This window comes from Oncorhynchus tshawytscha, linkage group LG03 (assembly GCF_018296145.1).
Source record: "Oncorhynchus tshawytscha isolate Ot180627B linkage group LG03, Otsh_v2.0, whole genome shotgun sequence".
NCBI lineage: Eukaryota > Metazoa > Chordata > Actinopteri > Salmoniformes > Salmonidae > Oncorhynchus > Oncorhynchus tshawytscha.
In genome coordinates, this window is record NC_056431.1 from 23,096,471 (window position 1) to 23,124,149 (window position 27,679).

A 27,679-nucleotide genomic window follows, 5' to 3' on the forward strand; every position below is an offset into this window, starting at 1 on the left:
TTTCATCAAGGATCTCTCTGTACTTTGTTCCGTTCATCTTCGTCTCGATCCTGACTAGTTTCCCAGTCCCTACCACTGAAAAACATGCCCACAGCATAATGCTGGCACCACCATGCTTCACCATAGGGAGGGTGCCAGGTTTCTTCCAGATATGAAACTTGGCATTCAGGCCAAATAGTTCAATCTTGGTTTCATCAGACCAGAGAATCTTGTTTCTCATGGTCTGAGAGTCTTTAGGTGCCTTTTGGTAAACTCCAATCGGCCTGTCATGTGCCTTTTACTGAGGAGTGGCTTCTGTCTGGCCACTCTACCATAAAGGCCTGATTAGTGGAGTGCTGCAGAGATGGTTGTCCTTCTGGAAGGTTCTCCCATTTCCACAGAGGAACTCCAGAGCTCTGTCAGAATGACCATCGCATTCTTGGTCACCTCCCTGACCAAGGCCCTTCTCCCCCGATTTTTCAGTTTGGCTGGGCGGCCAGCTCTAGGAAGGGTCTTGGTGTTTCCAAACTTCTTCCATTTAAGAATGATGGAGGCCACTGTGTTCTTGGGGACCGTCAATGCTGCAGAAATTGTTTGGTAGCCTTCCCCAGATCTGTGCCTTGACACAATTCTGTCTTGGTGCTCTACGGACAATTCTTTCGACCTTGTGGCTTGGTTTTTGCTCTAACATGCACTGCCAACTGTGGGACCTTATATGAACAGGTGTGTGCCTTTCCAAATCATGTCCAATCAATTGAATTTGCCACAGGTCGATTCCAGTCTTGTTGTAGGAACATTTCAAGGATGATCAATGGAAACAGGATGCACCTGCGTCTAATAGCAAAGGGTCTGAATACTTGTGTAAATACGTATTTAAAAAAAATGTAAACCTGTCTTCATTATGGGGTATTGTGTGTAGATTGATGAGGAAAACAATGCATTTAATCTATTTTAGAATAAGGCTGTAACATCACAAAATGTGGAAAAAGTCAAGGGGTCTAAATACTTTCCCAAGGCACTGTATAATGTCTCTCAAAACCTTTTCAGATATTGTCAAATGTTTCTCTCAATCGCATGTCTCTCATTAATCCTATGTTTACCCCCTTGTGAGGGAGGCCTTTTCAGGAACAAGGGTGCATGTGTGCGAGAGAGGGAGTAAGTGTGTGTGTGTGTGTGTGTCCTTTGTGCTTGTGTGTGTGTGTGCATGCATTCCTGAAGATGAAAAACATCCCCCCTCCCATTACTAATACAGGCCAGTTGGCGTATCTGGGCCTTCGTCCAGTTAATTAAGGTTCCTCTTTGCTTTGTGCATTTTCACTCTGCTGCCACAAGTGAGAGAATCTGAGGGAGAGCAAAGCTTGTTACTCATTGCTTGCTGAGAATAATGGGATCACACTAGAGTCCTCCATAGTATGCTAATGGCAAATCTCAACTTCATCTGACATAACGTCATCATGAGGCTGGAGATGTTGGGAAAATGAGTTCTCATCTCAGTGGATTATTTCCCATCTATATGTTTGTTCTTGCTTATTTCTCTTCTTCTTTTTGCCTTCTCCTCCTCTTCTTCGCCCCAACGTTCCCACCTCCACCTCCCTTTCCCTCTTTCTTTTCGTCTTACTCTTCCTCCTCCTCCCCCCACCCATCTTCCTCCTCCTTCCTCTGTAGTTGCAATGCTGGAGCGGGAGGCTCTGTTTGAGTTCAGCTTCCCTCCGACCTGGGCGAAAGAGGGGGAGAATCTGACCCTGCAGTGTGCCTTCTCCTCGGCCCTGCTGCCCTTCCAACAGGACGTGGCCTGGTTCAGAGACGGTGAGTGGAAGTGGATATTAGCTTTGTCTGTTACGTTTGTGCGGTCTGGTCAACTCTTATTGACAATGACTACAGGAGTTGGCAAGACAGTACAAACAGATCTGAGACCAGGCTAGTATGAATCCTTCCCCAATATCAACTGGCATTGGCATTGTTGGTTGTATCGTCTGAACTGTATACATGCCATACTTTATACACTGAGTGTACAAAACATTAGGAACACCTTCCTTAAATGTAGTTCCCCTTTCACCCTCAGAACAGCCTTAATTTGTCATGGCATAAACTCTACAAGGTGTCGAAAGCGTTCCACAGGGACGCTGGCCCATGTTGACTCCAATGCTTCCCACATTTGCGTCAAGTTGGCTGGATGTCCTTTGGGTGGTGGACCATTCTTGCTACACATGGGAAAATGTTGAGCATGAAAAACCCGGCAGCGTTGCAGTTCTTGACACACTCAAATCGGTGTGCCTGGCAACTACTACCATACCACGTTCAAAGGCACTTAAATCTTTTGTCTTGCCCATTGACTATCTGAATGGCAAACATACACAATCCATGTTCAATTGTCTCAAGGGTTAAAAATATTCCTTTAACCTGTCTCCTGCCCTTCATCTACACTGATTGAAGTGTATTTAACAAGTGACACCAATTAGGGATCATAGCTTTCCCCTGGATTTACCTCAGTCTATGTCATGGATAGAGCAAGTGTTCCTAATGCTTTGTACACTCGGAGATTCACCTGAATTAACACTAAGAGCCTTCCCACTGGGCACAGACGTCAATTCAACATCTATTCCACGTTCGTTCAACAGAAATGACGTGGAAATGACATTGATTGAACCAATGTGTGCCCAGTGGGCTGTTTTTTGTTGCCTCAGCTTCTTTGTATTATTCTGATGCACGTCACTTGCTAGAGGGTGCTGGGCCCAAGAAAAGTTTTATAAATGAAGTAGGACCCGCACACAGGAATGCCACCTCCCTCCCACAGGAGTCCAACTGCGCCAGTCCAGCAGGGTGGAGCTTCAGACCGCCCTTCGCTCCACTTCCCTCACCCTGAAGGGCGTGCACAAGGAGCAGGAGGGCATGTACATGGTGCGTCTGCGTACCTGGGAGGGGGTCAAAGAGCATAAAGCCTACATTTTTGTCAAAGGTAGGTTCTGGGATGTTTCGTGTGTATCTATGGGTCTGGCGTGAGGTTGCATATTCCCTATAACATTCACAATAGCAGCTCTTGAGTTTGGAGTGTTTCTAGTTTTTCTGGTGAAAATGTGGCCACCATTACTTTGGTGGCAGTGGTGGGATTTCGGTGCCAGCAGGGGCACTATACCAACATTAAGGCAATAATAAGAAAACACAATGCCAAGAGCAAGGCAGCTGCCAGCTGACATGTTATGATCTTCAAGCAACTAGCCAACACTACAATTACAAGTAGCTTCTTCCCAAAGTTGCCTGGAGGCCTTGAGATATGTATGGGTCCCACAGGTGTCTGTGGTTGGGTTTAGCAGTAGTGTGTTTCGAAACAAACCTAACACTTCCACACTTACTTGAAACCCACCAGATTCACAGTCACTTCACAGTCACGTCCACTGAATGTCTCATGACTCCAGTCACCCACACCTCCCCACCCCCTTGTCCTCCTCTCTCCCTCATCCCCACCACTGCAAACTCCCAGCCAGGGTAAGACCTCGATATCATTAACAACCTGCAGCACTGCATTGTATTTGCTGTCTTATTAAAAGATCTTGGTCCTTAACTCCTGCTGGAGTTAGAGTCATTAGGGAGTGGAAGTGGAAGTGGATTTTTTCTTTCTGAATTTGCATTACAAATGGATGGTAAGAGAGAAGAGACAAGGGCCATGTTTGGTTAAGTCTTTTAGCTTATCAGAGGGAGAGATGGAGGGTGGGAGGGAGGGCAGAGGGAGAGAGGGAGAGAGACACACAGAGGGACCTCTTCACCACCGAGTACAGCAAAGTAAAATGACAGACTGAGGGTGTCTACTAGTTCAACATGGTCTCAATAGAATACGTCAAAATAGTGAGATGTCTGACATTTGACCACAAGGACATTTATGAACAGTCATACTGATACCTAGGCAATTGGTCACGACTCATCGGCCTTAAAGCTGAGATCTAGGAAAAGTGAAATAACGCCACTGGTCGCCCAAAGGCACATTTGTTATTGTTTTGTTTAACAAACGGAAGAGATGCACATCCAGCAGCGTGTTAAAATAAAATCACAGTACCTACTCCGCTGTTCTGTGCAATGATGTCTTTTGTTGTTGTAATATCGCAAACGGACGGATTCCAACTTCAATGTCTCACACTTGCAGCATAAACTGTAAGGAGGTTGGAAAGACATTTTGCCTGACATTTCCCTACTCTTTTGTTGGTGCCAAAGCAACAGTCTCTCAAGCCTCAGAGAATAGAAAACGGGTCTAATACATGTCATATTTTATCTCTTTAATCCTTTTAACATAATTCCCTCGTTCCTTCTCTCTCTCTCCTATCTCTCTGTCACTATCTCTCTCTATTTTTCTCGGTCTCTGTTTAGTGCTCTCCTTTGTGCGGTCTTTATAACTAATGCAGATTTGATGACCTGTTAATCTCACCTCCAAACAACGCACCTTGCTTTCACATGGCGGCCCCAGACAGACATCGGGGGAGGGTTTAATTGAACTGCTGTGGATTACATTACCTTGCTGGCTTTTAATCCTCCCTCTCTCCCTCTCCTTTTTTTCTATCTCTATTTCCCTCTGCGTTTCTCTCCATGTCCCTGTCTCTCTCTCCTTCTCTCTGTGTCCTCTCCCTCTCCAGCCTTTTAATTCAATTTCAATTTAAGGGGCTCTATTTGCATGGGAAACATATGCTTACATTTCCAAACCAAGTGAAATAAATAATAAACTAAAGTGAAATAAACAAAACAGTAAACATTACACACAAGTTCCAAAATAATCAAGATATTTCAAATGTCATATTATGTATATATGCAGTTTTGTAATGATGTTCAAATTGTTAAAGTACAAAAGAGAAAAAAAATAATCATAAATATAGGTTTGCTGTTAAATGGTGTTTGTTCTTCACTGGTTGACCTTTTCTTGTGGCAACAGGTCACAAATATTGCTGCTGTGATTGTACACTGTGGTATTTCACCCAATAGATACGGGAATTTATCAAAATTGGAGTCGTTTTTTGCGAATTCTTTGCGGGTCTGTGTAATCTGAGGGAAATGTGTCTCTAATATGGTCATACATTTGGCAGCTCAGTTTCCACCTCATTTTGTGGGTAGTATGCACATAGCCTGTCTTCTCTTGAGAGCCTGGTCTGCCTTCGGCGGCCTTTCTCAATAGCAAGGCTATGCTCACTGAGTCTGTACATAGTCAAAGATTTCCTTAATTTTGTGTCAGTCACAGTAGTCAGGTATTCTGTTTAGGGCCAGATAGCATTCTAGTTTGCTCTGTTTTTTAAAATAAATTCTTTCCAATGTGTCAAGTAATTATCTTTTTGTTTTCTCATGATTTGGTTTGGTCTAATTGTGTTGCCGTCTCTCTCCCCTCTTCTCACGCCTTCCCCATTTCCTCCCCTACTCAGATGCGTCTGCAGTAGTGTCCGGTGGTCCAGGCTCTCCTCTGGACCTGAAGGTTTCTGATGTACAAAAGGACTATGTCTTCCTCACCTGGGAGCCTCCCAGTGCTGATGGAGCCTACCAAGTGGAGGGTTACTTTGTGGAGAGGTACTTTTCGACTGTAACACCAGTGTTTCACTAGTGTATGCACCGTTATGTTATACTAGGGAAATTGTGTTTCCATAGCTAGGGCTGACAGTGAGGACTTGTGAAGAGCCCCTGCATAATCAAAACAATCACTCTGTGAGAAGGTGTTAACGTTCAGTTAGCCATTGTTATTTAAATGTGAAGACGCCTTTAGGGCTTTGTATGAATACCGTAACAAGGACATAGGTTGAGGACTCATATAACCTTTTCACACTACTGAGCCAAGCTGTAAGATCAAATAGTCATATGGATGAGTGATGGCCGTGCGGCATAGGCAAGATGCAGTAGATGGTATAGAGCACAGTATATACATATGAGATGAGTAATGTAGGGTATGCAATCAATATATAAAGTGGCATTGTTTAAAGTGTCTAGTGATACATTTATTACATCCAATTATTAATTATTAAAGTGGCTAGAGATTTGAGTCAGTATGTTGGCAGCAGCCACTCAATGTTGGTGATGGCTTTTTAACTGTCTGATGGCCTTGATATAGAAGCTGTTTTCAGTCTCTCGGTCCCAGCTTTGATGCACCTGTACTGACCTTGCCTTCTGGATGATAGAGGAGTGAATAGGCAGTGGCTCTTCTGTAGGAGATAGGCAGTGCCATCCTGTGACATCGGATGATGTAGGTGTCATGGAGGGCAGGTAGTTTGCCCCCGGTGATGCGTTGTGCAGACCGCACTAACCTCTGGAGAGCCTTATGGTTGTGGGCGGAGCAGTTGCCGTACCAGGCGGTGATACAGCCCAACAGGATGTTCTCAATTGTGCATCTGTAAAAGTTTGCGTGTTTTCGGTGACCAGCCACATTTCTTCAGTCTCCTGAGGTTGAAGAGGCACTGTTGCGCCTTCTTCACCACACTGTCTGTGTGGGTGGACCATTTCAGATTGTCCGTGATGTGTACGCCGAGGTACTTCAAACTTTCCACCTTCTCCACTACTGTCCCGTCGATGTGGATAAGGGGGTGCTCACTCTGCTGTTTCCTGAAGTCCACGATCATCTCCTTTGTTTTGTTGACATTGAGTTTGATGTTATTTTCCTGACACCACACTCTGAGGGCCCTCACCTCCTCCCTGTAGGCCGTCTTGTCGTTGTTGCTAATCAAGCCTATTACTATCGTGTCGTCTGCAAACTTGATGATTGAGTTGGAGGCATGCATTGTCACGCAGTCATGGGTGAACAGGGAGTACAGGAGAGGGCTGAGAACACACCCTTGTGGGGTCCCAATTGTTGAGGATCAACGGGGTGGAGATGTTGCTTCCTTGCGAGGGTTAACACGTTTTAATGTTTTACTCACGTTGGCCATAGTGAGGGAGAGCCCACACGTTTTGGTAGCAGGCCTTGTCAGTGGCACTGAATTGTCCTCAAAGCGAGCAAAGAATATGTTTAATTTGTCTGGGAGCAAGACATTGGTGTCTGCGACTGGGCTGGTTTTCTTTTTGTAATCCGTGATAGACTTTAGACCCTGCCACATACGTCTCGTGTTTGAGCCGTTGAATTGCGACTCTACTTTGTCACTATTCTGATGCTTAGCATGTTTGATTGCCATGCGGAGAGTAATAGCTACACTGTTTGTATTCAGTCATGTTTCCGGTTGCCTTGCCACGATTAAATGCAGTGGTATGCGCTTTCAGTTTTGCGCGAATGCTGCCATCAATCCACGGTTTCTGGTAAGGGACGGTTTTAATAGTCACCGTGGGTACAACATCACCGATGCACTTGCTAATAAACTCGCTCACTGAGTCAGCATATGCGTCAATGTTGTTGTCTGAGGCTATCCGGGCACATCCCAGTCCACGTGCCTTGTTTTCAGACTAGTTTTGTTTTTTTTAGTTTCTGTCTATAGGCTGGGAGCAACAAAAATCCCCAGCTACAATAAATGCAGCCTCAGGATATATGGTTTCCATTTTTCTAGTTTTATTAAAATCACCAGTCCAGTGAAGTTCTTTCAGGGCCGAGTCCAGTGTAGTTCTGCTCGAAGGGGGGTATACACGGCTGTGATTATAATCAAAGATAATTCTCTTGGTAGATTACACGGTTGGCATTTGATTGTAAGGAATTCTAGGTCAGATGAACAAAAGGGTTAGGGACTTGAGTTCAAATATGTTGTTATGATGACACCACGAGTCGTTAATCATAAGGTATATACCCCTGCCCTTCTTCTTACCAGAGATATGTTTGTTTCGGTCGGAGCGATGCGTGAAGAAACCGGGTGGCTGTACCGACTCTGATAACATATCCCAAGTGAACCATGTTTCCATGAAACAGAGAATGCTACCATCTCTGATGTCTCTCTGGAAGGCAACCCTTGCTCGAATTTCATCTACCTTGTTGTCAAGAGACTGGACATTGACGAGTAGTATACTCAGGAGCAGTGAGCAATGTGCCCGTCTACGGAGCCTGACCAGAAGACCGCTCCGTCTGCCCCTTCTGTGGCGCCGTTGTTTTGGGTCGCCTACCAACAGGACATTAAAAACTGTAACATTTTATGCTTCATGGAGTCGTGGCTGAACGATGATACTGTCAACATACAGCTGGCTGGTTACACGCTATACTGACAGGATAGAACAGCTGCGTCTGGTAAGGCAAAGTGCGGCGGACTATGTATTTTTGTAGATAACAGCTGGTGTACAATATCGAAGGAAGTCTCGAGCTATTGCTCAGCTGAGGTAGAGTGTCTCATGATAAGCACACTATCTACCTAGAGAGTTTTCATCTGTATTTTTTGTAGCTGTTAACATACCACCACAGTCAGAGGCTGGCACTAAGACAGCATTGAATGAGCTGTTTTCCGCCATAAGCAAACAAGAAAACACTCACCCAGAGGCGGCGCTCCTACTAGCCTGGGACTATAATGCAGGGAAACTTAAATCCGTTTTACCAAATTTCTATCAGCACATTACATGTGCAACCAGGGGAAGAAAAAAACAAACTCTGGACAACGTATATTCCACACACTAAGACGCATACAAAGCTCTCCCTCGCCGTACGTACATACCCCAACCAGAAGCCATGGATTACAGGCAGCATCCGCACTGAGCTAAAGGGTAGAGCTGCTGCTTTCAAGGAGCGGGACTATAACCCAGAAGCTTAGAATAAATCCTGCAATGCCCTCTGACGAACCATCAAATAGGCAAAGCGTCAATATAGGACTAAGATCAAATCACACTGCACCGGCTCTGACACTCGTTGGATGTGGCAGCGCTGGATGTGGCAGCGCTTGCAAACCAGTACAGACTACAAAGGGAAGCACAGCCGAGAGCTGTCCAGTGACATGAGCCTACCAGACGAGCTAAACTTCTTCTATGCTCGATTAGAGGCACCAGCTGTTCCGGAGGACTGTGATCACTCTGTCCACAGCCGATGTGAGTAAGACCTTTAAACAGGTCAACATTCACAAGGCCGCAGGGCCAGACAGATTACCAGGACATGTACTACGAGCATGCACTGACCAACTGGCCAGTGTCTTCACTGACATTTTCAACCTCTCCCTGTCTGAGTCTGTAATACCAACCTGTTTTAAGCAGACCACCATAGTGCCTGTACCCAAGAACACTACTTTGTAGCCATGAAGTGCTTTGAAAGGCTGGTCATGGCTCACATCAACACCATCATCCCAGAAACCCTAGACCCACTCCAATTTGCATACCGCCCCAACAGATCCACAGATGATGCAATCTCTATTGCACTCCACACTGCCCTTTCCCACCTGGACAAAAGGAACACCTCCTATGTGAGAATGTTATTAATTGACAACGGCTCAGCCTTCAACACCATAGTGCCATCAAAGGCTTCTAAACTGCTTCTACCCCCAAGCCATAAGACTCCTGAACATCTAATCAAATGGCTACCCAGACTATTTGCATTGCCCCCCCCTCCTCCCCCTCTTTACACCGCTGCTACACTTTGTTGTTGTCAGCTATGCATAGTCACTTCAATAACTCTACCTACGTGTACATACTACCTCAACTAACCGGTGCCCCCACACATTGACTCTGTTCCCCCTCTGACTCTGTGCCCCCTGTACCCCCCTGACTCTGTGCTCCCTGTACCCCCTGACTCTGTACCCCCCTGTATATAGTCTGGCTATTGTTGTTTTACTGCTGCTCTTTAATTACTTGTTACTTTTATCTCTTATTCTTGTCCGTATTTTTTAAAACTGCATTGTTGGTTAGGGGCTCGTAAGTAAGCATTTCACTGTAAAGTCTACACCTGTTATATTCGGCGCATGTGACTAATAACATTTGATTTGATTTGAACCTGGCCTGCTTACCTGTACGTTCAGTCTAAACGATAAGAGTTATCTTAGACATAAGCTATCTTTGTTGACTCCAAATCAACAAAACACAGCAAACCAAACTAAACTGTTGGGCCACAACTTACTCAGATGAGTGTGAGCAAATTGGATCGGGGAGATAAAACCCCAGCCAACTTTGATGTAATATCCATTTGGCAAAGCCAAAAAGAAGATGGATGATATGCGTGATAATAATTCAACATGGAACACAACGTTAACTCAATCAAAGCCCTCCCATAGGTAACAGGTGCTCACTAATCACTGAAGCTGATCGATGCGCGCGCGTGTGTGTACTTTCATCATACGTACACATCTTCTCTAGTTAGCATGCAGAGGGCACATTAAAACACTAATGTTAGGTCTCACTCTGATGTATTATATGATATATATATTCTATGCATCAGAGAAAGACCTAATATCAGAGAGACCTAGCCTTCCAGTCGCCTAGCAACACATACACAGCTTAATGTTCCCTCAAGCTATTTGCTTTCTTTGTTTGCTTTCCCAGGTGGCTTCTTGTTCAGTATTGATTTATCAGCATTCAACGGCTGCTTTTCTTCAGATTTTCTTATAAATTAGTTGTGAGACTTGTTTATTTTGAGATTATGTACTTGGGTGGGAAAATGATTGTCCTTTGTTGGCCGAAATGTGTTTCTCTTTTATGCAATCGAAAATGTTTACAAATGTATTTTATAGTGGCAAAATTATATTCATGGAGAAATAACAAAATTGTGGAATGTTGAGCTAAGAACTATTTTGAAAGTCATAAAGTGAAATCCATTTTTTGAAATCTCGGATCTTTTCCTTTCCCTTCTCATATGGTCTTTCTCTCTCGCTCTCCCTCGCTCTCCCTCGCTCTCCCTCTCTCTCTCCCTAATCCTAGGTGTGACATTGGTAGTGGGCAGTGGGTGCGTTGTAATGACACCATTCAGAAGGCATGTCACTACCCTGTGAGAGGTCTGAGTGACAGCACCATCTACCAGTTCAGGGTGTGTGCCGTCAACCAGGCAGGTGTAGGACGCCCCTCTAAGGCCACCGAACCTGTCATCACCACCGACCCTTTAGAACACACCAGAACTATGGGTAATCTGCACACTCAGATTTACACACACCGAACACATTCTGGGTAGAGGTCATTAGATAGAGAGAGACATAACATAGGCTAAATAGAATACATTGTGTGTGTGGAGGGGGCTATGAGAGAGAGAGAGAGAGAGAGAGAGAGAGAGAGACATAACATAGGCTAAATAGAATACATTGTGTGTGTGGTGGGGGCTATGAGAGAGAGAGAGAGAGAGAGAGGGGAGAGAGAGAGAGAGAGAGAGAGAGAGAGAGAGAGAGAGAGAGAGAGAGGACAGATGGGTGTGCTGGTCAGATGCTGTGGATCATTAGGCACAGATGAAGTACGGCCAGGAGGTTGGCTCGCCTCTGACTGTTTCCCCCAGCTCTCTCTCTCTCTACCTCTCTCTCTGCCGAGCCCTGGCATGCTGGCATCGTATGGGCGGTTTCTTCCATGTTATCTACTCATTGTGCTATCATGCATTTCATTTCCTTCTTTCTCTCTCTCTCTCTCTTTTTCTTCTCAATCAGTTATCAAGGTGGACAGAGGTAGAGAGATCACCATCACCAAAGACCAGCTGGAAAGTGAGAAACCACATACATCATCGTTGTAGTACTATTACTAACAGTGTTCGTAGCTATGGCACTACAGCCTTTTCAATGGTATCCCCCAGCTACTTACCCTAGACCCAATACTTACGATACAGTGCCACTTCACATTTCTGCTTTTCCCTTTCTATTCTTTTGACATTTCAAGACACATGTTCTGCAATTCTATACAGTTTAACATTACTTTTTTGTGGGGAGGGGGGGTATGGAGGGGTATTTTGGAAACACAGTATAAGTGGAAGTGGAAAGTGATTTTTTTTGTTTTGGTAAAACCATTTTTTTTGGTGGGGTGTGGAAACAGTTAACTTCAACACTTTAAATCATGGGGCAGAAAGAAAACGTTGCAGTTTCAAATTGTATATATACATCTCCAGCACCACCCCGACATCAACATATATGAAAATGGCGTGTTTCTATGTTTTGTAGTAAAAAAAAAGATTTGCGTTTCCAATGACATCAACCAATTAGCGGACAGGCAATGCCTACTAACAATTGGTCAAAATCACACAGTGGACACTGTTGTCATTGGAAGCACTTATCTTTCACTCTCTTTTTTTACTACAAAACCCCAGTGGCAATTTTGCCTATGATATTCAATATAACAACGTCATGTTTCTTCATATCATCCGTCATGTAATAGCTTTGTGAAAGCAATGTACTTTGTTCCATTAGGTGGACTATTCTCCATGGTGTCCTAGTAAATGCCTATTATAGCCCAGGGTAGTCAGCGTGCTTCTCTCTGAACAGGGATCATAACATGACCCTGATGTAGCTCAAAGATGGAGGAGGAGGCAAACACCATGGAAACACCAGGGAATGGTGTACTATTATGAAAAATAAAGCACTATCTCAGCCTCAGACTGCCATACTCTCTTTTCCGAGGCACCCTGGTACAACTTTAGGTTTCAATTCATCAATAACTGTGTGTGTGTGTGTGTGTGTGTGTGTGTGTGTGTGTGTGTCATGACAGTCTGTGCGTTTCTCATAAAAAACATTTTATATCTGACCCTTGCTTGGTCATGTGATACAATGCTCTGGGTCTTGTTTAGCAGGGTACACCGTAGCAAAACTATTTGCAATGGAAAATAGTCCCCGTCTCCCCGTCTCAAAATGTTTTCTCCTTCTGACCATGACCCGGTTGTCTTTACTGTCTACTACACCCATCCTCCCGTTTCTTCCCTCTGACCTCAGGTCAGATGAAAGTCCCATTCCCTCCCACTGGTGTCCATGCCTGTGAGATGAGTGACAACTACGCCGTGCTTAGCTGGACTGAGCCGGAGCCCAGAGGCAAGGAGCAACTTACCTTCTATGTGGAGCAGGTGAGTTAAGGCCTGTGCTCCTACTCATACACACAATACAGAGAAACACACACACACACCAGCTACCCTCAACCCAGCCATCTTAGTGTGTGTAGCGTCAGCCCGCCGTTGCCCATTGACCTGTCTCACTGTTGTAGACTCGGAGCCAAATGAATGAAGAGCTCTGACCACTATGATAATTAAAGATTAAAGGGGCGGCGGAAAAACACTTATACGGTTGCCGGTGTCAGTTTAGGTGGGCATCGGTGCACTCGTTAAAAACCGAGAGACCTTGAAGCTGCTCTCTTGTCGCTAGCAAATTTGCGTTCTCATGAACTAACAACAAACGTTCCTGTGATGTGCAAGGAATGATTCCAAGAGACCATTCCCTTAATGTCAAATAGAACTTACCCAGAACGCGGTTACCATGTTCTCAGAACTTAAGATATTATGTGTACAAAACATTAGGAACACCTGCTCTTTGCCTGACTGACTGACCAGGTGAATCCATGAGAAAGCTATGATCCCTTATTGATGTCACCTGTTACATCCACTTCAATCCGTTTAGAGGAAGGGGAGGGGACAGATTAAAGACGGAGTTTTAAGCCTTGAGACGATTGTGTATGTGTGACATTCAGAGGCTGAATCGGCAAGACAAAATATTTTAGTGTCTTTGAACGAGGTATGGTAGTAGGTGCCGGGTGCACTGGTTTGAGTGTTTTATTTTTTATTTTTTTATTTCACCTTTATTTAACCAGGTAGGCTAGTTGAGAACAAGTTCTCATTTGCAACTGCGACCTGGTGTCAAGAACTGCACCGTTGCTGGGTTTTTCACGCTCAACAATTTCCTGTATGTATCAAGAATGGTCCACCACCCAAAGGATATCCAGCCAACTTGACACAACTGTGGGAAGCATTGGAGTCAACATGGGCCAACATCCCTGTGGAACGCTTTCAACACCTTGTACAGTATATGCCCTGACGGAAGCTGTTCCTAAAGTTTTGTGTATGTTCTAGACACATTTCATTGGAACGTTGCAAGATATTTAGGTGTCCAGTTTTCTGTGGTGAGGACAATATTCCCATCAAAGTCCCACCAAGAATACACAGAACATAAGACGTTCTAGACAAGTTAAATGAGAACGTTGCAGGAACATTCTTGTGCCCTCCAAAAAAAAATGTATTACACATCACTTATTGATGCCGAGCCAATCAAGGCCCTGATTGGTGAACCACTGACTCATTCATAGCTCTTGTTGGCAATGTTAGGGATACTCACTCACACCGGTGCTTTTAACATATAGTGTTTTCAACTGACACATTTAACACACATGATTATATTGTGCATGTTAATTTATACAGTAATTATTATTCAACGTGTCCTAACCTGGAATTTGAACTCACAACCTTAGTTCACAGTACTTCGATCTTCCCGATGCGCCACCATGTCCGTGTCAAGTGTCAGTTAATCTGATTATTCTCTCATCCTTGAATTTATTGACTTATTTCAGCGATTTAAAGGCTTTCTGTAATAGCTGTCTAATATTGGTGGGGCATATTAACCTATTCACATATTAATGGCCTGTTTTAATGATAGCCCTGAATCACTGTGATGAATAAAATGTTTTCTTGAGTGTACTTTTAACAGAGCTGAGATTTACTTCAAAGTGTATTCACAAAACTGGTTGTTTCAGATCTACACAAGTGCCTAGGGTGGGGGATTAGGGTTTAGTCTGGCCCAATAAGCACATGCCCTAAAGATATCAAAACCCAACTGGACACGTTCATGTTCTTGCAATGTCCCATAAAACACATCTAGAACAGTAATGTTGTATAATCTGAAATTCTGTTTGACATTAAGGGAATGTTCTCCTAACCTTAACACCAAAACATGCTAAAACGTTTCTCAGAAGGTTTTAGCTAACTTAGATAGGGGAACATTCTAACTGACTGAAAACTGGACAACAGGACATTACCTGTAACATTACAAAAATGTTCTCTCTCCCCATAATTGTTAGCTGGGTCAAAGCTCTCTCTGGGCTTTGGGGGTGATTAAAAGCATAAATCTTGGTTTTCTAGGTTCACGGTTGTGAATTAGCCACAGTTTTGTTCTGGCTTAGTTTTAACATCAAGGAGGTTTTATAGTACAGGTTGTGGGTGTGTTCGTACATGGCCACCAAACTATAAAGGACACAAGTGTTCCTATTTTGATGAATGTCTTACAATGACTAAAGTTTGTCAAAGTTCTGGTTTATCAAAGTCCTGGGGGGGGGGGGAATCATTAATTTTACATCTCCCCCAAAGTGCCCCAGTTCTTCAATATCAACCAGGACTCTGCAAACTAGATGCCCAACAGCTTGCAATTGCAATAATGAGAAGAAAGGCGGCAAACTGCCACAGGAAATTGCTTTATTGGACTTTTATAAGTAACTCTGTAATAAAACTGTCCAATCCATCAAAAGCATCTGCAATTGCCAAGATCTCCCGCTTCTGTTCTGCCCAGGAATATTCAAATATCCTCGGCTCGCCCTTGGGCTTGCGCTATATAATCGCTGATCTCCTTTTAAAGACTGGGTTTTTATTCAAATGTACATTTTAAAAAGGACTTAAAGATATGGGAGTCAAGTTAATGGAGCAGAAATGAGAAATAATAGTGAGAAACATTTTGATGAATCACTGTGTGTATGTCTGTCTTTCTGCCTACTTCTCTTTCCATCCACCTCTGTCTCTTTCTGCCTGCCTGTCTCGCTCTCTGTTCGTACTTCCTTCTGTCCATCAGTCCATTGCAGGTAAAAACAGCTGGCAGCTGGCCAGCATGGACATCACGGTGGGCTCTCCCAGGTTCCCCATGTTTAACCTACAGAAGGGGAAGTCCTACTGCTTCCGGGTGCGCTCCGTCAACAAGTTTGGCGTGAGCGAACCGTCAGAGCCGAGCCCGCCAATCTCACTGGGACAACCCCAAGGTGAGGGAGAGGGATAAACGTATTATTTCTTTAATGTTATACCAGTTCCATTGATATGGATTTGTGTTTTCTCTTATAAATAAATAAAAAACAGTTCTAGGGTTATTCTACAGGGACAGTGGTTCTTCAGTTAACCATTTCCATCCAGGTTGGTTTTTCCTTCAGTGCCTTCTCTATGGAAGATTTTTTTAAAACAGTTCTACCTTGAACCATAAAGGGTTCTCCTACAGGGATGGCTTCAGATAGAATGTTTTTATTTTCCTAAGAGTGTGCCAATCAGCTGAGCTCACTGTGTTATCCTGTTAGCTGCTCCTGCTCCAGCCACCTCCGTCTTGGCCATCCGAGACACAGATTCTGCTGTCCTGCTTCAGTGGCAGGAGCCCAAGGAGAAAGAGGGCATTCTGGGATACTACCTGTACTACAGCGAGGCTGGGAAGCAAGAGTGGAGGACGGTCAACAACAAACCAACCACCAACACCAAGTACAGTACTGAACTCACGGTGCCATTTAAATGAACTGAGCTCCTCTTTTTTGATAGCTGTTTATATTGTGCATTGGATAAATGTTGTAGTTGTTCTTGCCACTAATTCTACAACAGAACATGATTGGACAGTTTCCAGGACACAGATTAAGCCTAGTCCTGCTCCATTACCATTTCCAGTTCAATTGCTTTTTAGTCCATAGAACCATCCCAATGTAGAAAGAAATGCTTAGGCATTAGGGCTATATGAATAGTCAAATTTGACATTGCAACACCTAGGCCTAAATTTATTGTTTTTTCCTCTCAGGTTTACAGTCCATGGTCTGAAGTCGAAGAAGGAGTATGTGTTCAGAGTGAAGTCTGTGGGGCGAGCTGGGAACAGTATCTACTCCAACGAGTCTCCCCCTATCCTGGTGAAAGCAGCACTCAGTGAGTACCAGACAAAAAACTGCGGACTGACCCACAATGTTGGACATGCTCCTGGGATATATTCATTAGGGCAAACTGAAATAATGAAACAAATACAACTAGTTCAGATAGTAGCTCCCTTTTTCCCCTGTCTGTTTTCAACGAATCACGGAATAGTAATTAACTAGGAAGTCAGGGCACCACGGACAAATTTTGTTTTTAGAATGTCAATTTCACGAATACATCATATCTTATCGATTACAGTCTTCAATTAATGTATTATTACCTCATCAGTCATATTCTGAATGTCGCAAACTCTTGGATATCTGCAAGAACTCTAGCATAGATCATGAATCAGCGATATACAAATTGGCTTAATTATTTATTTACTAACTTAATCACAGAATTACATAACCACACACACACAATAGGTCATAAATTGGTTACTGACATGATAGAAAAGTCCCTAGTGAGCTAAGCCGATATGGCAGCTTGGTAGACAAAGGAAAGGGGTGGGAACAGTTCAAGAGTGGGAAGCTCTGAGAGGATTCACTGTTATACAGTTGATAACTACACTCATAGAAATTGCTAATACTTTGAACATGAACAACCACTCATTCAAAATGAAATTGCAAATTTCATATTTACGAGTGTATGCCTTTGCTGTCCCCCTCTGCGATCGCTGGTCCATCTGCTGGATAGTCAGTTGACAGAAAGCCTCTGGTTTGTCCATCAGAGATCAATGGCTGTTGTTGGTTGTTACCATGGATACTTCAGAGTACCATTTGGAAATGTTCTCAGATCGGATGCGTTTACCAGACTAAAGTATTTAAACAGCTGCAGCTTGAATAATTGTTCTTTAGTTTGTAGATTTCTTAGCCATTTCAACGTGGGAATGATCTCCATGTTCTTTGGTCTTGTCCTTTGGTAGAGTTGCCAACCATTTCAACATGAAGCGACAGTTTCCATGGTTTCTGGTCTTGTCCTGGAGTTGTAGTTTAAACCACTTCACACACCCTCAATATTGCATGGCAGCGAAGAGAGTTTCTCCTAGGAATTTATGACCGTTGTAAAACCTGTGGTGGGCTTCATCAATCTATTCCTGATCTCAATTCACCATTAGTTCATAACAGCCTCATGAACCCATTACATGATGACAGGTATTAGATCTAATGGGTAGGCTCCTGATTTATTTTGGTGTGTCCACAAACACAGTGAAATACATAGACTTGTGATGAGGCAGGAACCTGATCAATAACTGCTGACCCCTCTCACTGCTGTCTCACTCTATAATAGCATGTCTGATAATAATAACATGCACTCTGCAGGCTGCTACATTGTAATGACTGCTCATTTTAGCTGCCACTCACAGTGATGCCAGATTCCAAATCTGGACTCGGATCAGTTGATGTTATGGCTGAAATCCAGGACTTTGTGTCTGGAACCCTGTGTGGCCTTACATGGCCTGATACATGGAAGTGGCCAGAATAGAATATAATCGATTGGAATACAGAAGAATAGAAGCTGATTAGCTATTTATTCAAAACACTATCCATCTAAATGCAATACTTTTTTGTTGGTCTCTGGGCAGGCTGAGGAAAAGTATAGCATGCCCAAACGTTCTTTTCAAATACATCTCCCCTTCCCAGTCGCCCCATCCCCTTCCTCTGCCATCGCCCTGCTGCTCTGCACTGGCTCGGAGATGATTCTCACCTGGAGAGCCCCTGCTAACAATGGAGGAGACCCTGTACGAGGCTACTACCTGGACCAGAAGGACAAAGAGCTGGACGCCTGGAGAAAGGTCAACACCAAGCCTGCCAAGGAGAGGCAGCACAAGGTGAGGAAGGATCTGGTGCCAGTACCCAGGTGTCAGTGCTGTTAGAATGTTGGGTCACATTTGACATGACAAAGGCCCTCTACCAGAGTAATGTTAAGTAAGGGATAAACGCTGATGCTCTGTATATTATCTTGTAAATAACTGACAACTTTTATTCCTCTTTTACCGCAGTTGCCAGAGAAAACAATACAGAAGCAAATGTTTACTGGTAGAAATGACATGTTTCCATTGATATTTTAATTTTGATAAGTAAAATCATTATTTTCATCCTCCCACCAAACCTGGTCATTAGTTCTATCGGTTAGGTAGCCAACATAGCAGGCGGAACAAACTTCTGAGCAGAGTTCCCACATCCGGTTTTCAGAACATCTGCTTGTTGGCAACTCCACTAAGGCTAGGTTGCCAAAGACATGACCCAGTTGTCCATTCTTTGCGATTTTGCCTGGCATTGAAGAGTAGCTTTGTCCTTAAGGAGACACTGTTCTTTACAGTAGAGGAGATCGCATTGCATATCAAACACTAGGCTAGAAGCTACTGTGGCTAAATAGTTAGTTGCTAGCATATCTGCCAATATGACAAACAAATTCAACAATACCAGTTGCTGAAAACAGCTGGTCAAACTACAAACACGTGGGAGGATTTGAAATCATAGCTTCAACTGCGTCTTGAAGAACAGGAGAAATTCATGTCCATCACTCACCACGTTAGGTCATCAGATGCTGCAAAATAAATTATATGCAAAAGCAAATCAATGCTATCTAGCGAGCTAAGTTTTCCATCGCTGGACCTGCGTTTACACTGTATCCTATTTCGGTTTGCATAGTTGTTGTTTTGGCTCTCTGTAACTTTGTAGCAAGTATGGCCTGCATGGTGCAGTGGTTTAGAATGGGAAAAAGGCGCCTATTGTTGGAACTACTTCAGAGGTGTCCTATATCTTTTCCAACTGTCCTATATATCTACATGTAATGCCCACTCTTGTAACGGCTCTCGTTGGTGGTAAGAAGAGTGGACCAAAGCGCAGCGTGGAAAGTGTTCATGATTCTTTTAGTTCAAAATCACTCAAACAAAAACGAAAGCGCACAGTTCTGTCAGGCAGAAACACTAAACAGAAAACAAGATCCCACAAAATCCAAAAGGAAAATGACACCTTATATGTGATCCCCAATCAGAGACAACGATAGACAGCTGCCTCTGATTGGGAACCACACGCGGCCAAAAACAAAGAAATAGAAAACATAGACTTTCCCTCCCGAGTCACACCCTGACCTAACCAAACATAGAGAATAAAAAGGATCTCTAAGGTCAGGGCGTGACAAGTCTAGAATGCCTTCCTAGCTAATTATTCAACAATGCCGTATAACTAAAATGTAATAACCAACAGGGGCACAACTTGCATTTTTGTCCCCTCTGAAATACACCCCATTAGAACTAAAGTCTTTGTATCTACGTAAAAAACAGAATTAACTGTGGTCAGAGAGCTGAACATAAGGCTCCGGTGGAGGTACACTGGAGGAAAAAACACATTCCCTCTACTACCTTAGCTGTGTTACTAGGCAATGAGTAGTGGTGCCAATGGAGACTAATGGAAATTGTCACCTGTCTCTTTTTGCAATGGAAATGACAAGTGTCCTGTAATTTTATGGAATGCAGAAGAGTTATGTTTAAGCAAAAAGGCCAGGGGGGGGGGATGTGGTATATTGCCAATATACCACGGCTAAGGGCTGTTCTTAGGAAAAATGCAAAGCAGAGTGCCTGGTCAAAGCCCTTAGCCATGGTATATTGGCCATATACCACAAACCCCCGAGGTGCCTTATTGCTAATATAAACTGGTTACCAACGTAATTAGAGCAGGAAAAACAAATGTTTTGTCATACCCGTGGTATACGGTCTGATATTCCACGGCTGTCAGCCAATCAATATTCAGGGTTCAAACCACCCAGTTTATAATGTTGTTTTGAGACTCAACAGAACAAAGCAATTCAAAGTCTGCCATACTGCAAAATAGTTTAGAAGTTTGGAGCAAACCGTGCTTTTCCACTAACCAGGGTCTTGTTCAGGAGGCAGAAGAAAGCAGACCGAAACAGGGATGCAATGTCCAATAAGAAACGCTTGTTTTTGTTTTCTATTGCAAAACATAATGCTACGGTGTGCCCTAATGTCCAAGGTATTTAACATATAAAGCCATTGATCTGCTTGCAGGCATTAATGAAAACAGTGGCCACATGCAGTGCCCTCTGTTGGGCGACTCCAGCCCCTGTCACTGCCCAGTCTCTTCCAGTAATAGTTCCTCCCATCTCTGAGTTCGCTTTTTGTTCTTATTTTTACAAGCTGCTCACTTGCTGCCTTCATGTAAATGAGATAAATTAGAATATTGATCCAACGGAGGCGTCATGCTCGGGACACTTTGGTCTTCCTGCTTGTGTAAGCCAATGTAAATGACTTTACCCCCTGAATCCTTTCCTTCCACCACCACTGGTTTAGCAGTCAGGCAGGCATGCCACCTATCCAGCCTCATTAGAAGAATGTCTGAGATTTGAACCCTTAGGATTTTTAGTTATCTCACTTTAGTTTGGAATTCCACCTACATTTCGACCGCAGTGCCTTTACTTCCACTGATTCAGAATCAGGTGAACTGATGCCATCTGGTGGCGATAAGTTGAATCGACAGACACTTTGGGACGAACGCCCCTTATCCCCTACCCCCGCTATACTTCACTGCAGAGCTCCAAGCAGCACTGTCTAGGTATTGATTTGATCAAGAGGCTTTTGTTGTACCTAATTAGGGCTAGCCTTGTGACCAATCTATAAAAAAGGAGGCATAGTCTTTCGATGGTGTGATTCCTATCACACTTAAATAAGCCCCTCAGGTTTGTCTATTGATAGCCATTGTCCCATGGCTCAGTCCCCCTAAAGCATAGGCGATAAGGACTTTAAAGGCTAAGTGGCTGTGAATAAAGTGGTTGGGATCAATGATCTGAATCCCCTTCCTAAAGCCATGCAAACGACACTGGCAGAATTTAATCTTTGCTTTACAGTATGTGGCTCAGTTAGGATTAGCCGAGTTGTTCTCAACCTTACAAGTGTACACTACCGGTCAAAAGTTTTAGAACACATACTCATTCATTTTTTCCACTATTTTCTACACTGTAGAATAATAGTGAGGACATTAAAACTATGAAATAACACATATGGAATCATGTAGTAACTAAAACAGTGTTAAACAAATAAAATAAATGTTATATTTGAGATTCTTCAAATAGCCACCCATTGCCTTGATGACAGCTTTGCACAAACTTGGCATTCTCTCAACCAGCTTCATGAGGTAGTCACCTGGAATGCATTTCAATTAACAGGTGTGCCTACTTAAAAGTTAATTTGTGGAATTTCTTTCCTTCTTAATGCGTTTGAGCCAATCAGTTTTGTTGTGACAAGGTATGGGGGTATACAGAATATAGCCCTATTTGGTAAAAGACCAAGTCCATATTATGGCAAGAACAGCTCAAATAAGCAAAGAGAAAACGACAGTCCGTCATTACTTTAAGACATGAAGGTCAGTCAATACAGAAAATGTCAAGAACTTTGAGTGTTTCTTCAAGTGCAGTTGCAAAAACCACCAAGCGCTATGATGAAACTGGCTCTCATGAGAACCGCCGCAGGAAATGAAGACCCAGAGTTACCTCTGCTGCAGAGGATAAGTTAATTAGAGTTACCAGCCTCAGAAATTGCAGCCCAAATAAATGCTTCACAGAGTTCAAGTAACAGACACATCTCAACATCAACTGTTCAGAGGAGACTGTGTGAACCAGGCCTTCATAGTCAAATTGCTGCAAAGAAACCACTGCTAATGGACACCAATAAGAAGAAGAGACTTGCTTGGACCAAGAAACACGAGCAATGGACATTAGACGGATGGAAATTTGTCCTTAGGTCTGGAGTCCAAATTAGAGATTTTTGGTTCCAACCGCTGCGTCTTTGTGAGATGCGGTGTGGGTGAAGGATGATCTCCACATGGGTATTTCCCACCGTAAAGCATGGAGGAGGAGGTGTTATAGTATGGGGTGGGGGGCTTTTCTGGTGACCCTGTCTGTGATTTATTTACCATTCAAGGCACATTAAACCAGCATGGCTACCACAGCATTCTGTAGCGATACGCCATCCCATCTGGTTTGTGCTTAGTGGGACTATCATTTGTTTTTCAACAGTACAATGACGTAACACACCTCCAGGTTGTGTAAGGGCTTTTTTTTACCAAGAAGGAGAGTGATGGAGTGTTGCATCAGATGACCTGGCCTCCACAATCCCCTGACCTCAACCAAATTGAGATGGTTTGGGTTGCGTTGGACCGCAGAGGGAAGGAAAAGCAGCCAACAAGTGCTCAACATAAGTGGGAACTCCTTCAACACTATTGGAAAAGCATTCCAGGTGAAGCTGGTTGAGAGAATGCCAAGAGTGTGCAAAGCTATCATCAAGGCAACGGGTGGCTACTTTGTTTAATACTTTTTTGGTTACTACATGATTCCATATGTGTTATTTCATAGTGTTGATGTCTTCACTATTATTCTACAATGTAGAAAATAGTCCAAATAAAATAAAAACCCTTGAATGAGTAGGCGTTCTAAAACGTTTGACCGGTAGTGTACATCAAATCAATGGAGTTGAGTAGAGACGAGAGTGTAAATACGGAAACACATACCGTGTACCTATGTTTGTCCTCTGCAGCTCCGTGCCTTTCTTAATTTGCTGAAATCCATCCTTTTTTAACAAAACGTTAATCAAATGCAACCACAGACTGTTTCCTCATCTCGACTGACAGCGTCTCGATGTAGTTGGAGGTACACTCCTTCCACAGTCGTCGCAACCCAACTCCACCGTCATGTCCATATGTGTGGAGTTGAGAAACCCAGCTAAATTAGGACGTGAGAGCACAACCTCAGATTAAAGATTAATCTCTGCGAATATGCCCGAGGTAATCCAGATACTGTGTTGCATTATCTTTAAAAGGTACCTTTTTTTGTTTTATCCATGGTTTGTCCATGCAGGAGCTGACGTACTGAAACTCAAAGCTAGCTGACCCTTGTTTTCTTAATGACCAGAGTATTGTTCAGTAGGCACCAAGCAGAAAACTTGACCAATAAGAAATGCTCATTTCTGTTGCAAAAATGTTTCGAAATGTTTTTCCTGGGTGTGTCCTAATGAACACAACCCTGGTTGCAATTTGTGTAGTAACTGTATTCATTTTATGGTGTCTTGTTTACAGGTCTGTAATCTGGATGGGGGGCATTACTATCAGTTTCGTATTTTTGCTGCCAACGTGGTTGGTGTTGGTAAACCCTCTGAGCCCAGTGAGGCTTTCCTGTGTGAGGAGTGGACCATGCCTGAGCCAGGTGAGGATGATGCAATCATCATGAAAACACACACATTCACTTACGTATGCACATACACACGGATGCACACACATGGTCGCTGTACACACACATGGTCTCTGTACACACACACACACACACTTTTACTCTCTAAAACACACACACATTCACACGTTTGCTCTCTAAAACACACACTCTCTCTCTCTTTCTGTCTCTCTCTACTCACTCTGCCATTCGGTAATGGAGCAGTTCAGTGCACAGCCGTGGCCAGCTGTGTTTCTCATATAACGCTGCCTGTTGTGATATTCATATTGGAAATGGAGAGAGCCACACACCATTTATCCCACACAGCCCATTAATCCAGCTGAATCCAGCCGGCTCTCCCCGCGTCGTAAATAATTGAAATGCGACTGAAAATCGTTAAGCAAATTAACTACCGTGCACTGGCACTAAGAACGAAGGGGTAGATTAAGCAAAATCACTTTACTTGTTTTTTAAATGTTATTATTATTGTTTGTTCATTTCTTTATGATGGCCTGTTCTGTCACGGACAACTTGGCTGTTTATGGGTGATTATAGAACACGGGGAAAAGGATAAATATCAATATTCTCCCTGTTTTATCCTGGTTTTAAATCATTTCAAATACTTTATCTCTGCTTGAATAAGCATGCATGTTGCAATGTAACCAATAGAAAATTCCAAAAAGTGCAGACCCTGCCCACCTAGCACTCCAGTCGGGATGAACCAAACACTGATTTCAAATAGTATTTGCACCCAGGTCTGGTTGGTATTTTTCTAACACAGTAGACACTTATCAATCCATGTACTGTATAGAATGTAAGGCTGTATGGCTTGATCCATATTTCTCTCTTTGTGTTATGCTAACTATGCTAACCCCACTCATCCCCCCCAGGCTGCCCGTATGACCTGGAATTCAGGGAGGTGAGGCATAACTCTCTGGTCCTCCTATGGGCAGTGCCTCTCTACGAAGGACAGCAAGGACCAATCACAGGGTACCTGGTGGAGCTGAGCGAGGGCGACCAATCACAGAGCTGGACTGCTGTGAATGACGAGCCAATTGCAGATACCTTTTTGAAGGTTGGTGAGATATACTTGGTTTATTGTAATAAGGATATAGAGTTAATATGTTTTTGTTTTTGATAAAATGTATCAAATATTTAATTTTGGTGTGATTGTGTTCCCAGGTGTCAGGACTCCAGGCAGGTCGGACCTATCGTCTCAGAGTGTGTGCCTTCAACAAGGCTGGAATGGGCATCCCTTCTCTGCCCTCTGAGCTTATCAGAGCCCAGACTCAACCAGGTGAGTCATTTTAGGGTTTTAGTTAATTAACCTGGTTCAAGGTCTGTTTGTGTTTGACATAACAATGACCATAGGAGTTGGCCAAAGAGCACAAACATGTCTGGGACCAGGCTTGATTTTAGCAATACCAGGTCCCTGATTAACAATATCACCAGAATTACTTTTGATTCATGTTCTTTCTCCATCAGGCACCAGAGACATAGAGATTGGTGTGGACAATGATGGCTTCATCTTCCTGGCCTTTGAGGCCACTGAAATTACGGAGAAGAGCACGTTTGTCTGGCGCAAGAACTACAAAGAGGCCATTGAAGCTGGGAGAGCCAGGGTACTGTGGGAGAACAATAGGTACTGCAATGTTGTATGTGTGTGTGTATGTGGTGTGTGTGTGTGTCTTTTACAGAGAAAGAAAAAGTGACCTGTAGAGTTGAGAGAGGACATGTAACCCATGAAAGACTTGTTTAATGTTAAGAGGTCACCAAAGGGTCAGACTCAGTGGAGATTCTTCCTCACCTCACACTACAATGCAAAATGTACTCCCTTTTCACTGAGCACTATGGTCCCATTCAGGCCTACTGAGTCCCCTGGTCTGTCCTTTAAGCCTACTGTCCTTCTGTCCGTCCCCAGGTCCATCCTAACCTTCACAAACGCCACTAAAGAGGACCTGGGCCTGTACACAGCAGAGATGAGTGACAACCCAGACATCTCTTCCAGTTTCACCTTTACCGCGGAAGGTACTTTATACTCCAAGCTAAAGAAGACCTGCGCAAAAGATAGCTGTTCCCTGTAATTCTCCCTCTCTCTCTTTTCCCATAGATCTGGACAGACTGACCGAGCTCGGCTGGCACATCTGCCACCCATGTAAGACTTAGTCTCTGTAATAATACAAGTCTCTATCGAGCTAAAACAGTCGATAGTACTCCTTTTCAAATAGAAACAGGCATAATATATTGTGCAACATCACAATTTCAACACGCTATTTCCTCAGATGTTTTCTTGGGTAAGCCCTATTTTTCCAATTCCTGCCATTGTTGTTGAGCACCCTTCCTGATGATGATTTTGTTTGCGGAAGCTTGGAGGCCAACCTGAACCCATAACCTATTCCCTCTTCATTGTTCTCTCCCACTACAGTGATAGCCCTGCGCTCCAAGTGGCAGGTGGAGGTGTCAGAGAAAGGGAACGTGCGTCTCTGGATGCAGACTGAGAGCCTGAGCAACGCTGCAGAGCTCCGCCTCATTCTCAACGACAGAGAGATCTCCAGTACTGCAGTAAGGAGCGCTTCAAAACACAGGCTATGTGTTCTAATCTCATAACCCAGAACTACATCTTGTGCCTACTGGTCTGTCGGTAGAGTGTGTATGTCTCAAATGAATACTAAAACTAGCTTGGGTGTCAGAATGTTCCTGCTTTAATCGATGGTGCAGTGTTGTATGAATAGGAAGGCGATGACAAGTTGGTTAAAACAGAAATAGACCGAACCAGGCAAGTTATAGCATGTCTACCGGAGGTGTGCATAAAGCATAAGCTACTGCATTTTGCATACACACATTTATTTCTGAATATATGCAGATGGTTATTTGTTCTAGTGAAAATCTCCATAAATCAACGAAATCTAGATGTGCCACAAAATAGCTAAATGTTTGATAGTTCCCCATTCAAGTTTGCATTAGTAAGAGGTATTGACTGTATAGAAAGAGAAAGTAATCACACAAACAATCACAATAAAACATGTTTACCCTCACCATCATACTTGCAATTTCATTTAAACACAAATCACCTTCATAAAGATTTTCACCAGAATGTGCGTAGCAACATGATAGCAATGTTGATTTGTTATGAAATCAACCTAAAAAAAATAAAGAACCACAGGTTGGAAGACTACTGTCGGCAGAGGTTGTTGCAACAGATGTGGATTTTCCGTGGGGTGAAACTAATATTACACAACTTGCATGTTTTTGGACTCCGTGTCTTGCGCGGGGTATGGAATAGCATGATTGCATCCATGCACGTGTGTTCACATGAACGCCAACACTGCTAACGATTTATTACTAAATGATTACAGATGAGGATTATGTGAATAAACCAAACCCCATTTCCCCCATTTTATCCACTTGCCTTGATTAGCTCAAATCAACATGCAAGTCACACTTGTAGAAGTTATTGTAGAAACGTGGTTTATGTGAGGTGCGCGTGCCTGCGTATGTGTGCACATGTATGTACATACGTGCGCATTCATGTGCTTGTGTGTGTCCTCTCTCTTCTCTCTCCCTAGGCCCACAAGATTAACTTTGACAAGGCCAGTGGGCTGATAGAGATCGTGTTTGACCAGCTGTCTAAGGAGGACGAGGGCTCCTACACAGCCCTGCTCTGCGACGGCCGCGCCAAGAACCAGTTCACCCTGGTGCTCGTGGACGAGAGTGAGTCCATCTGGTCACCCAAACTCATTACCAGGATGTTCATACTACCGAACCGAGCTGAGCTAAACCAAGCTG

General features: G+C 43.6%; 1 protein-coding gene across 2 annotated transcripts in view; it reads left to right on the top strand.

The window, feature by feature from the left end:
• The window catches only part of myom3 (myomesin 3), a 72,465-nt gene that overhangs the window by 34,409 nt on the left and 10,377 nt on the right, over positions 1–27,679 (top strand). For both annotated transcript variants that reach the window (XR_002952865.2, XM_024414417.2), the window contains exons 9-26: positions 1,645–1,785; positions 2,774–2,935; positions 5,373–5,514; positions 10,735–10,934; positions 11,442–11,495; positions 12,711–12,838; positions 15,597–15,780; positions 16,087–16,261; positions 16,569–16,690; positions 18,319–18,506; positions 23,764–23,890; positions 24,784–24,968; positions 25,076–25,190; positions 25,379–25,535; positions 25,815–25,921; positions 26,004–26,048; positions 26,319–26,455; positions 27,460–27,604. Coding sequence is in view for 1 of the 2 variants with exons in the window: in XM_024414417.2 (XP_024270185.2) it covers positions 1,645–1,785; positions 2,774–2,935; positions 5,373–5,514; positions 10,735–10,934; positions 11,442–11,495; positions 12,711–12,838; positions 15,597–15,780; positions 16,087–16,261; positions 16,569–16,690; positions 18,319–18,506; positions 23,764–23,890; positions 24,784–24,968; positions 25,076–25,190; positions 25,379–25,535; positions 25,815–25,921; positions 26,004–26,048; positions 26,319–26,455; positions 27,460–27,604 (2,514 nt within the window). In the remaining variant the exon portion in view is untranslated. The remainder of the gene's footprint in view (positions 1–1,644; positions 1,786–2,773; positions 2,936–5,372; positions 5,515–10,734; positions 10,935–11,441; positions 11,496–12,710; positions 12,839–15,596; positions 15,781–16,086; positions 16,262–16,568; positions 16,691–18,318; positions 18,507–23,763; positions 23,891–24,783; positions 24,969–25,075; positions 25,191–25,378; positions 25,536–25,814; positions 25,922–26,003; positions 26,049–26,318; positions 26,456–27,459; positions 27,605–27,679) is intronic.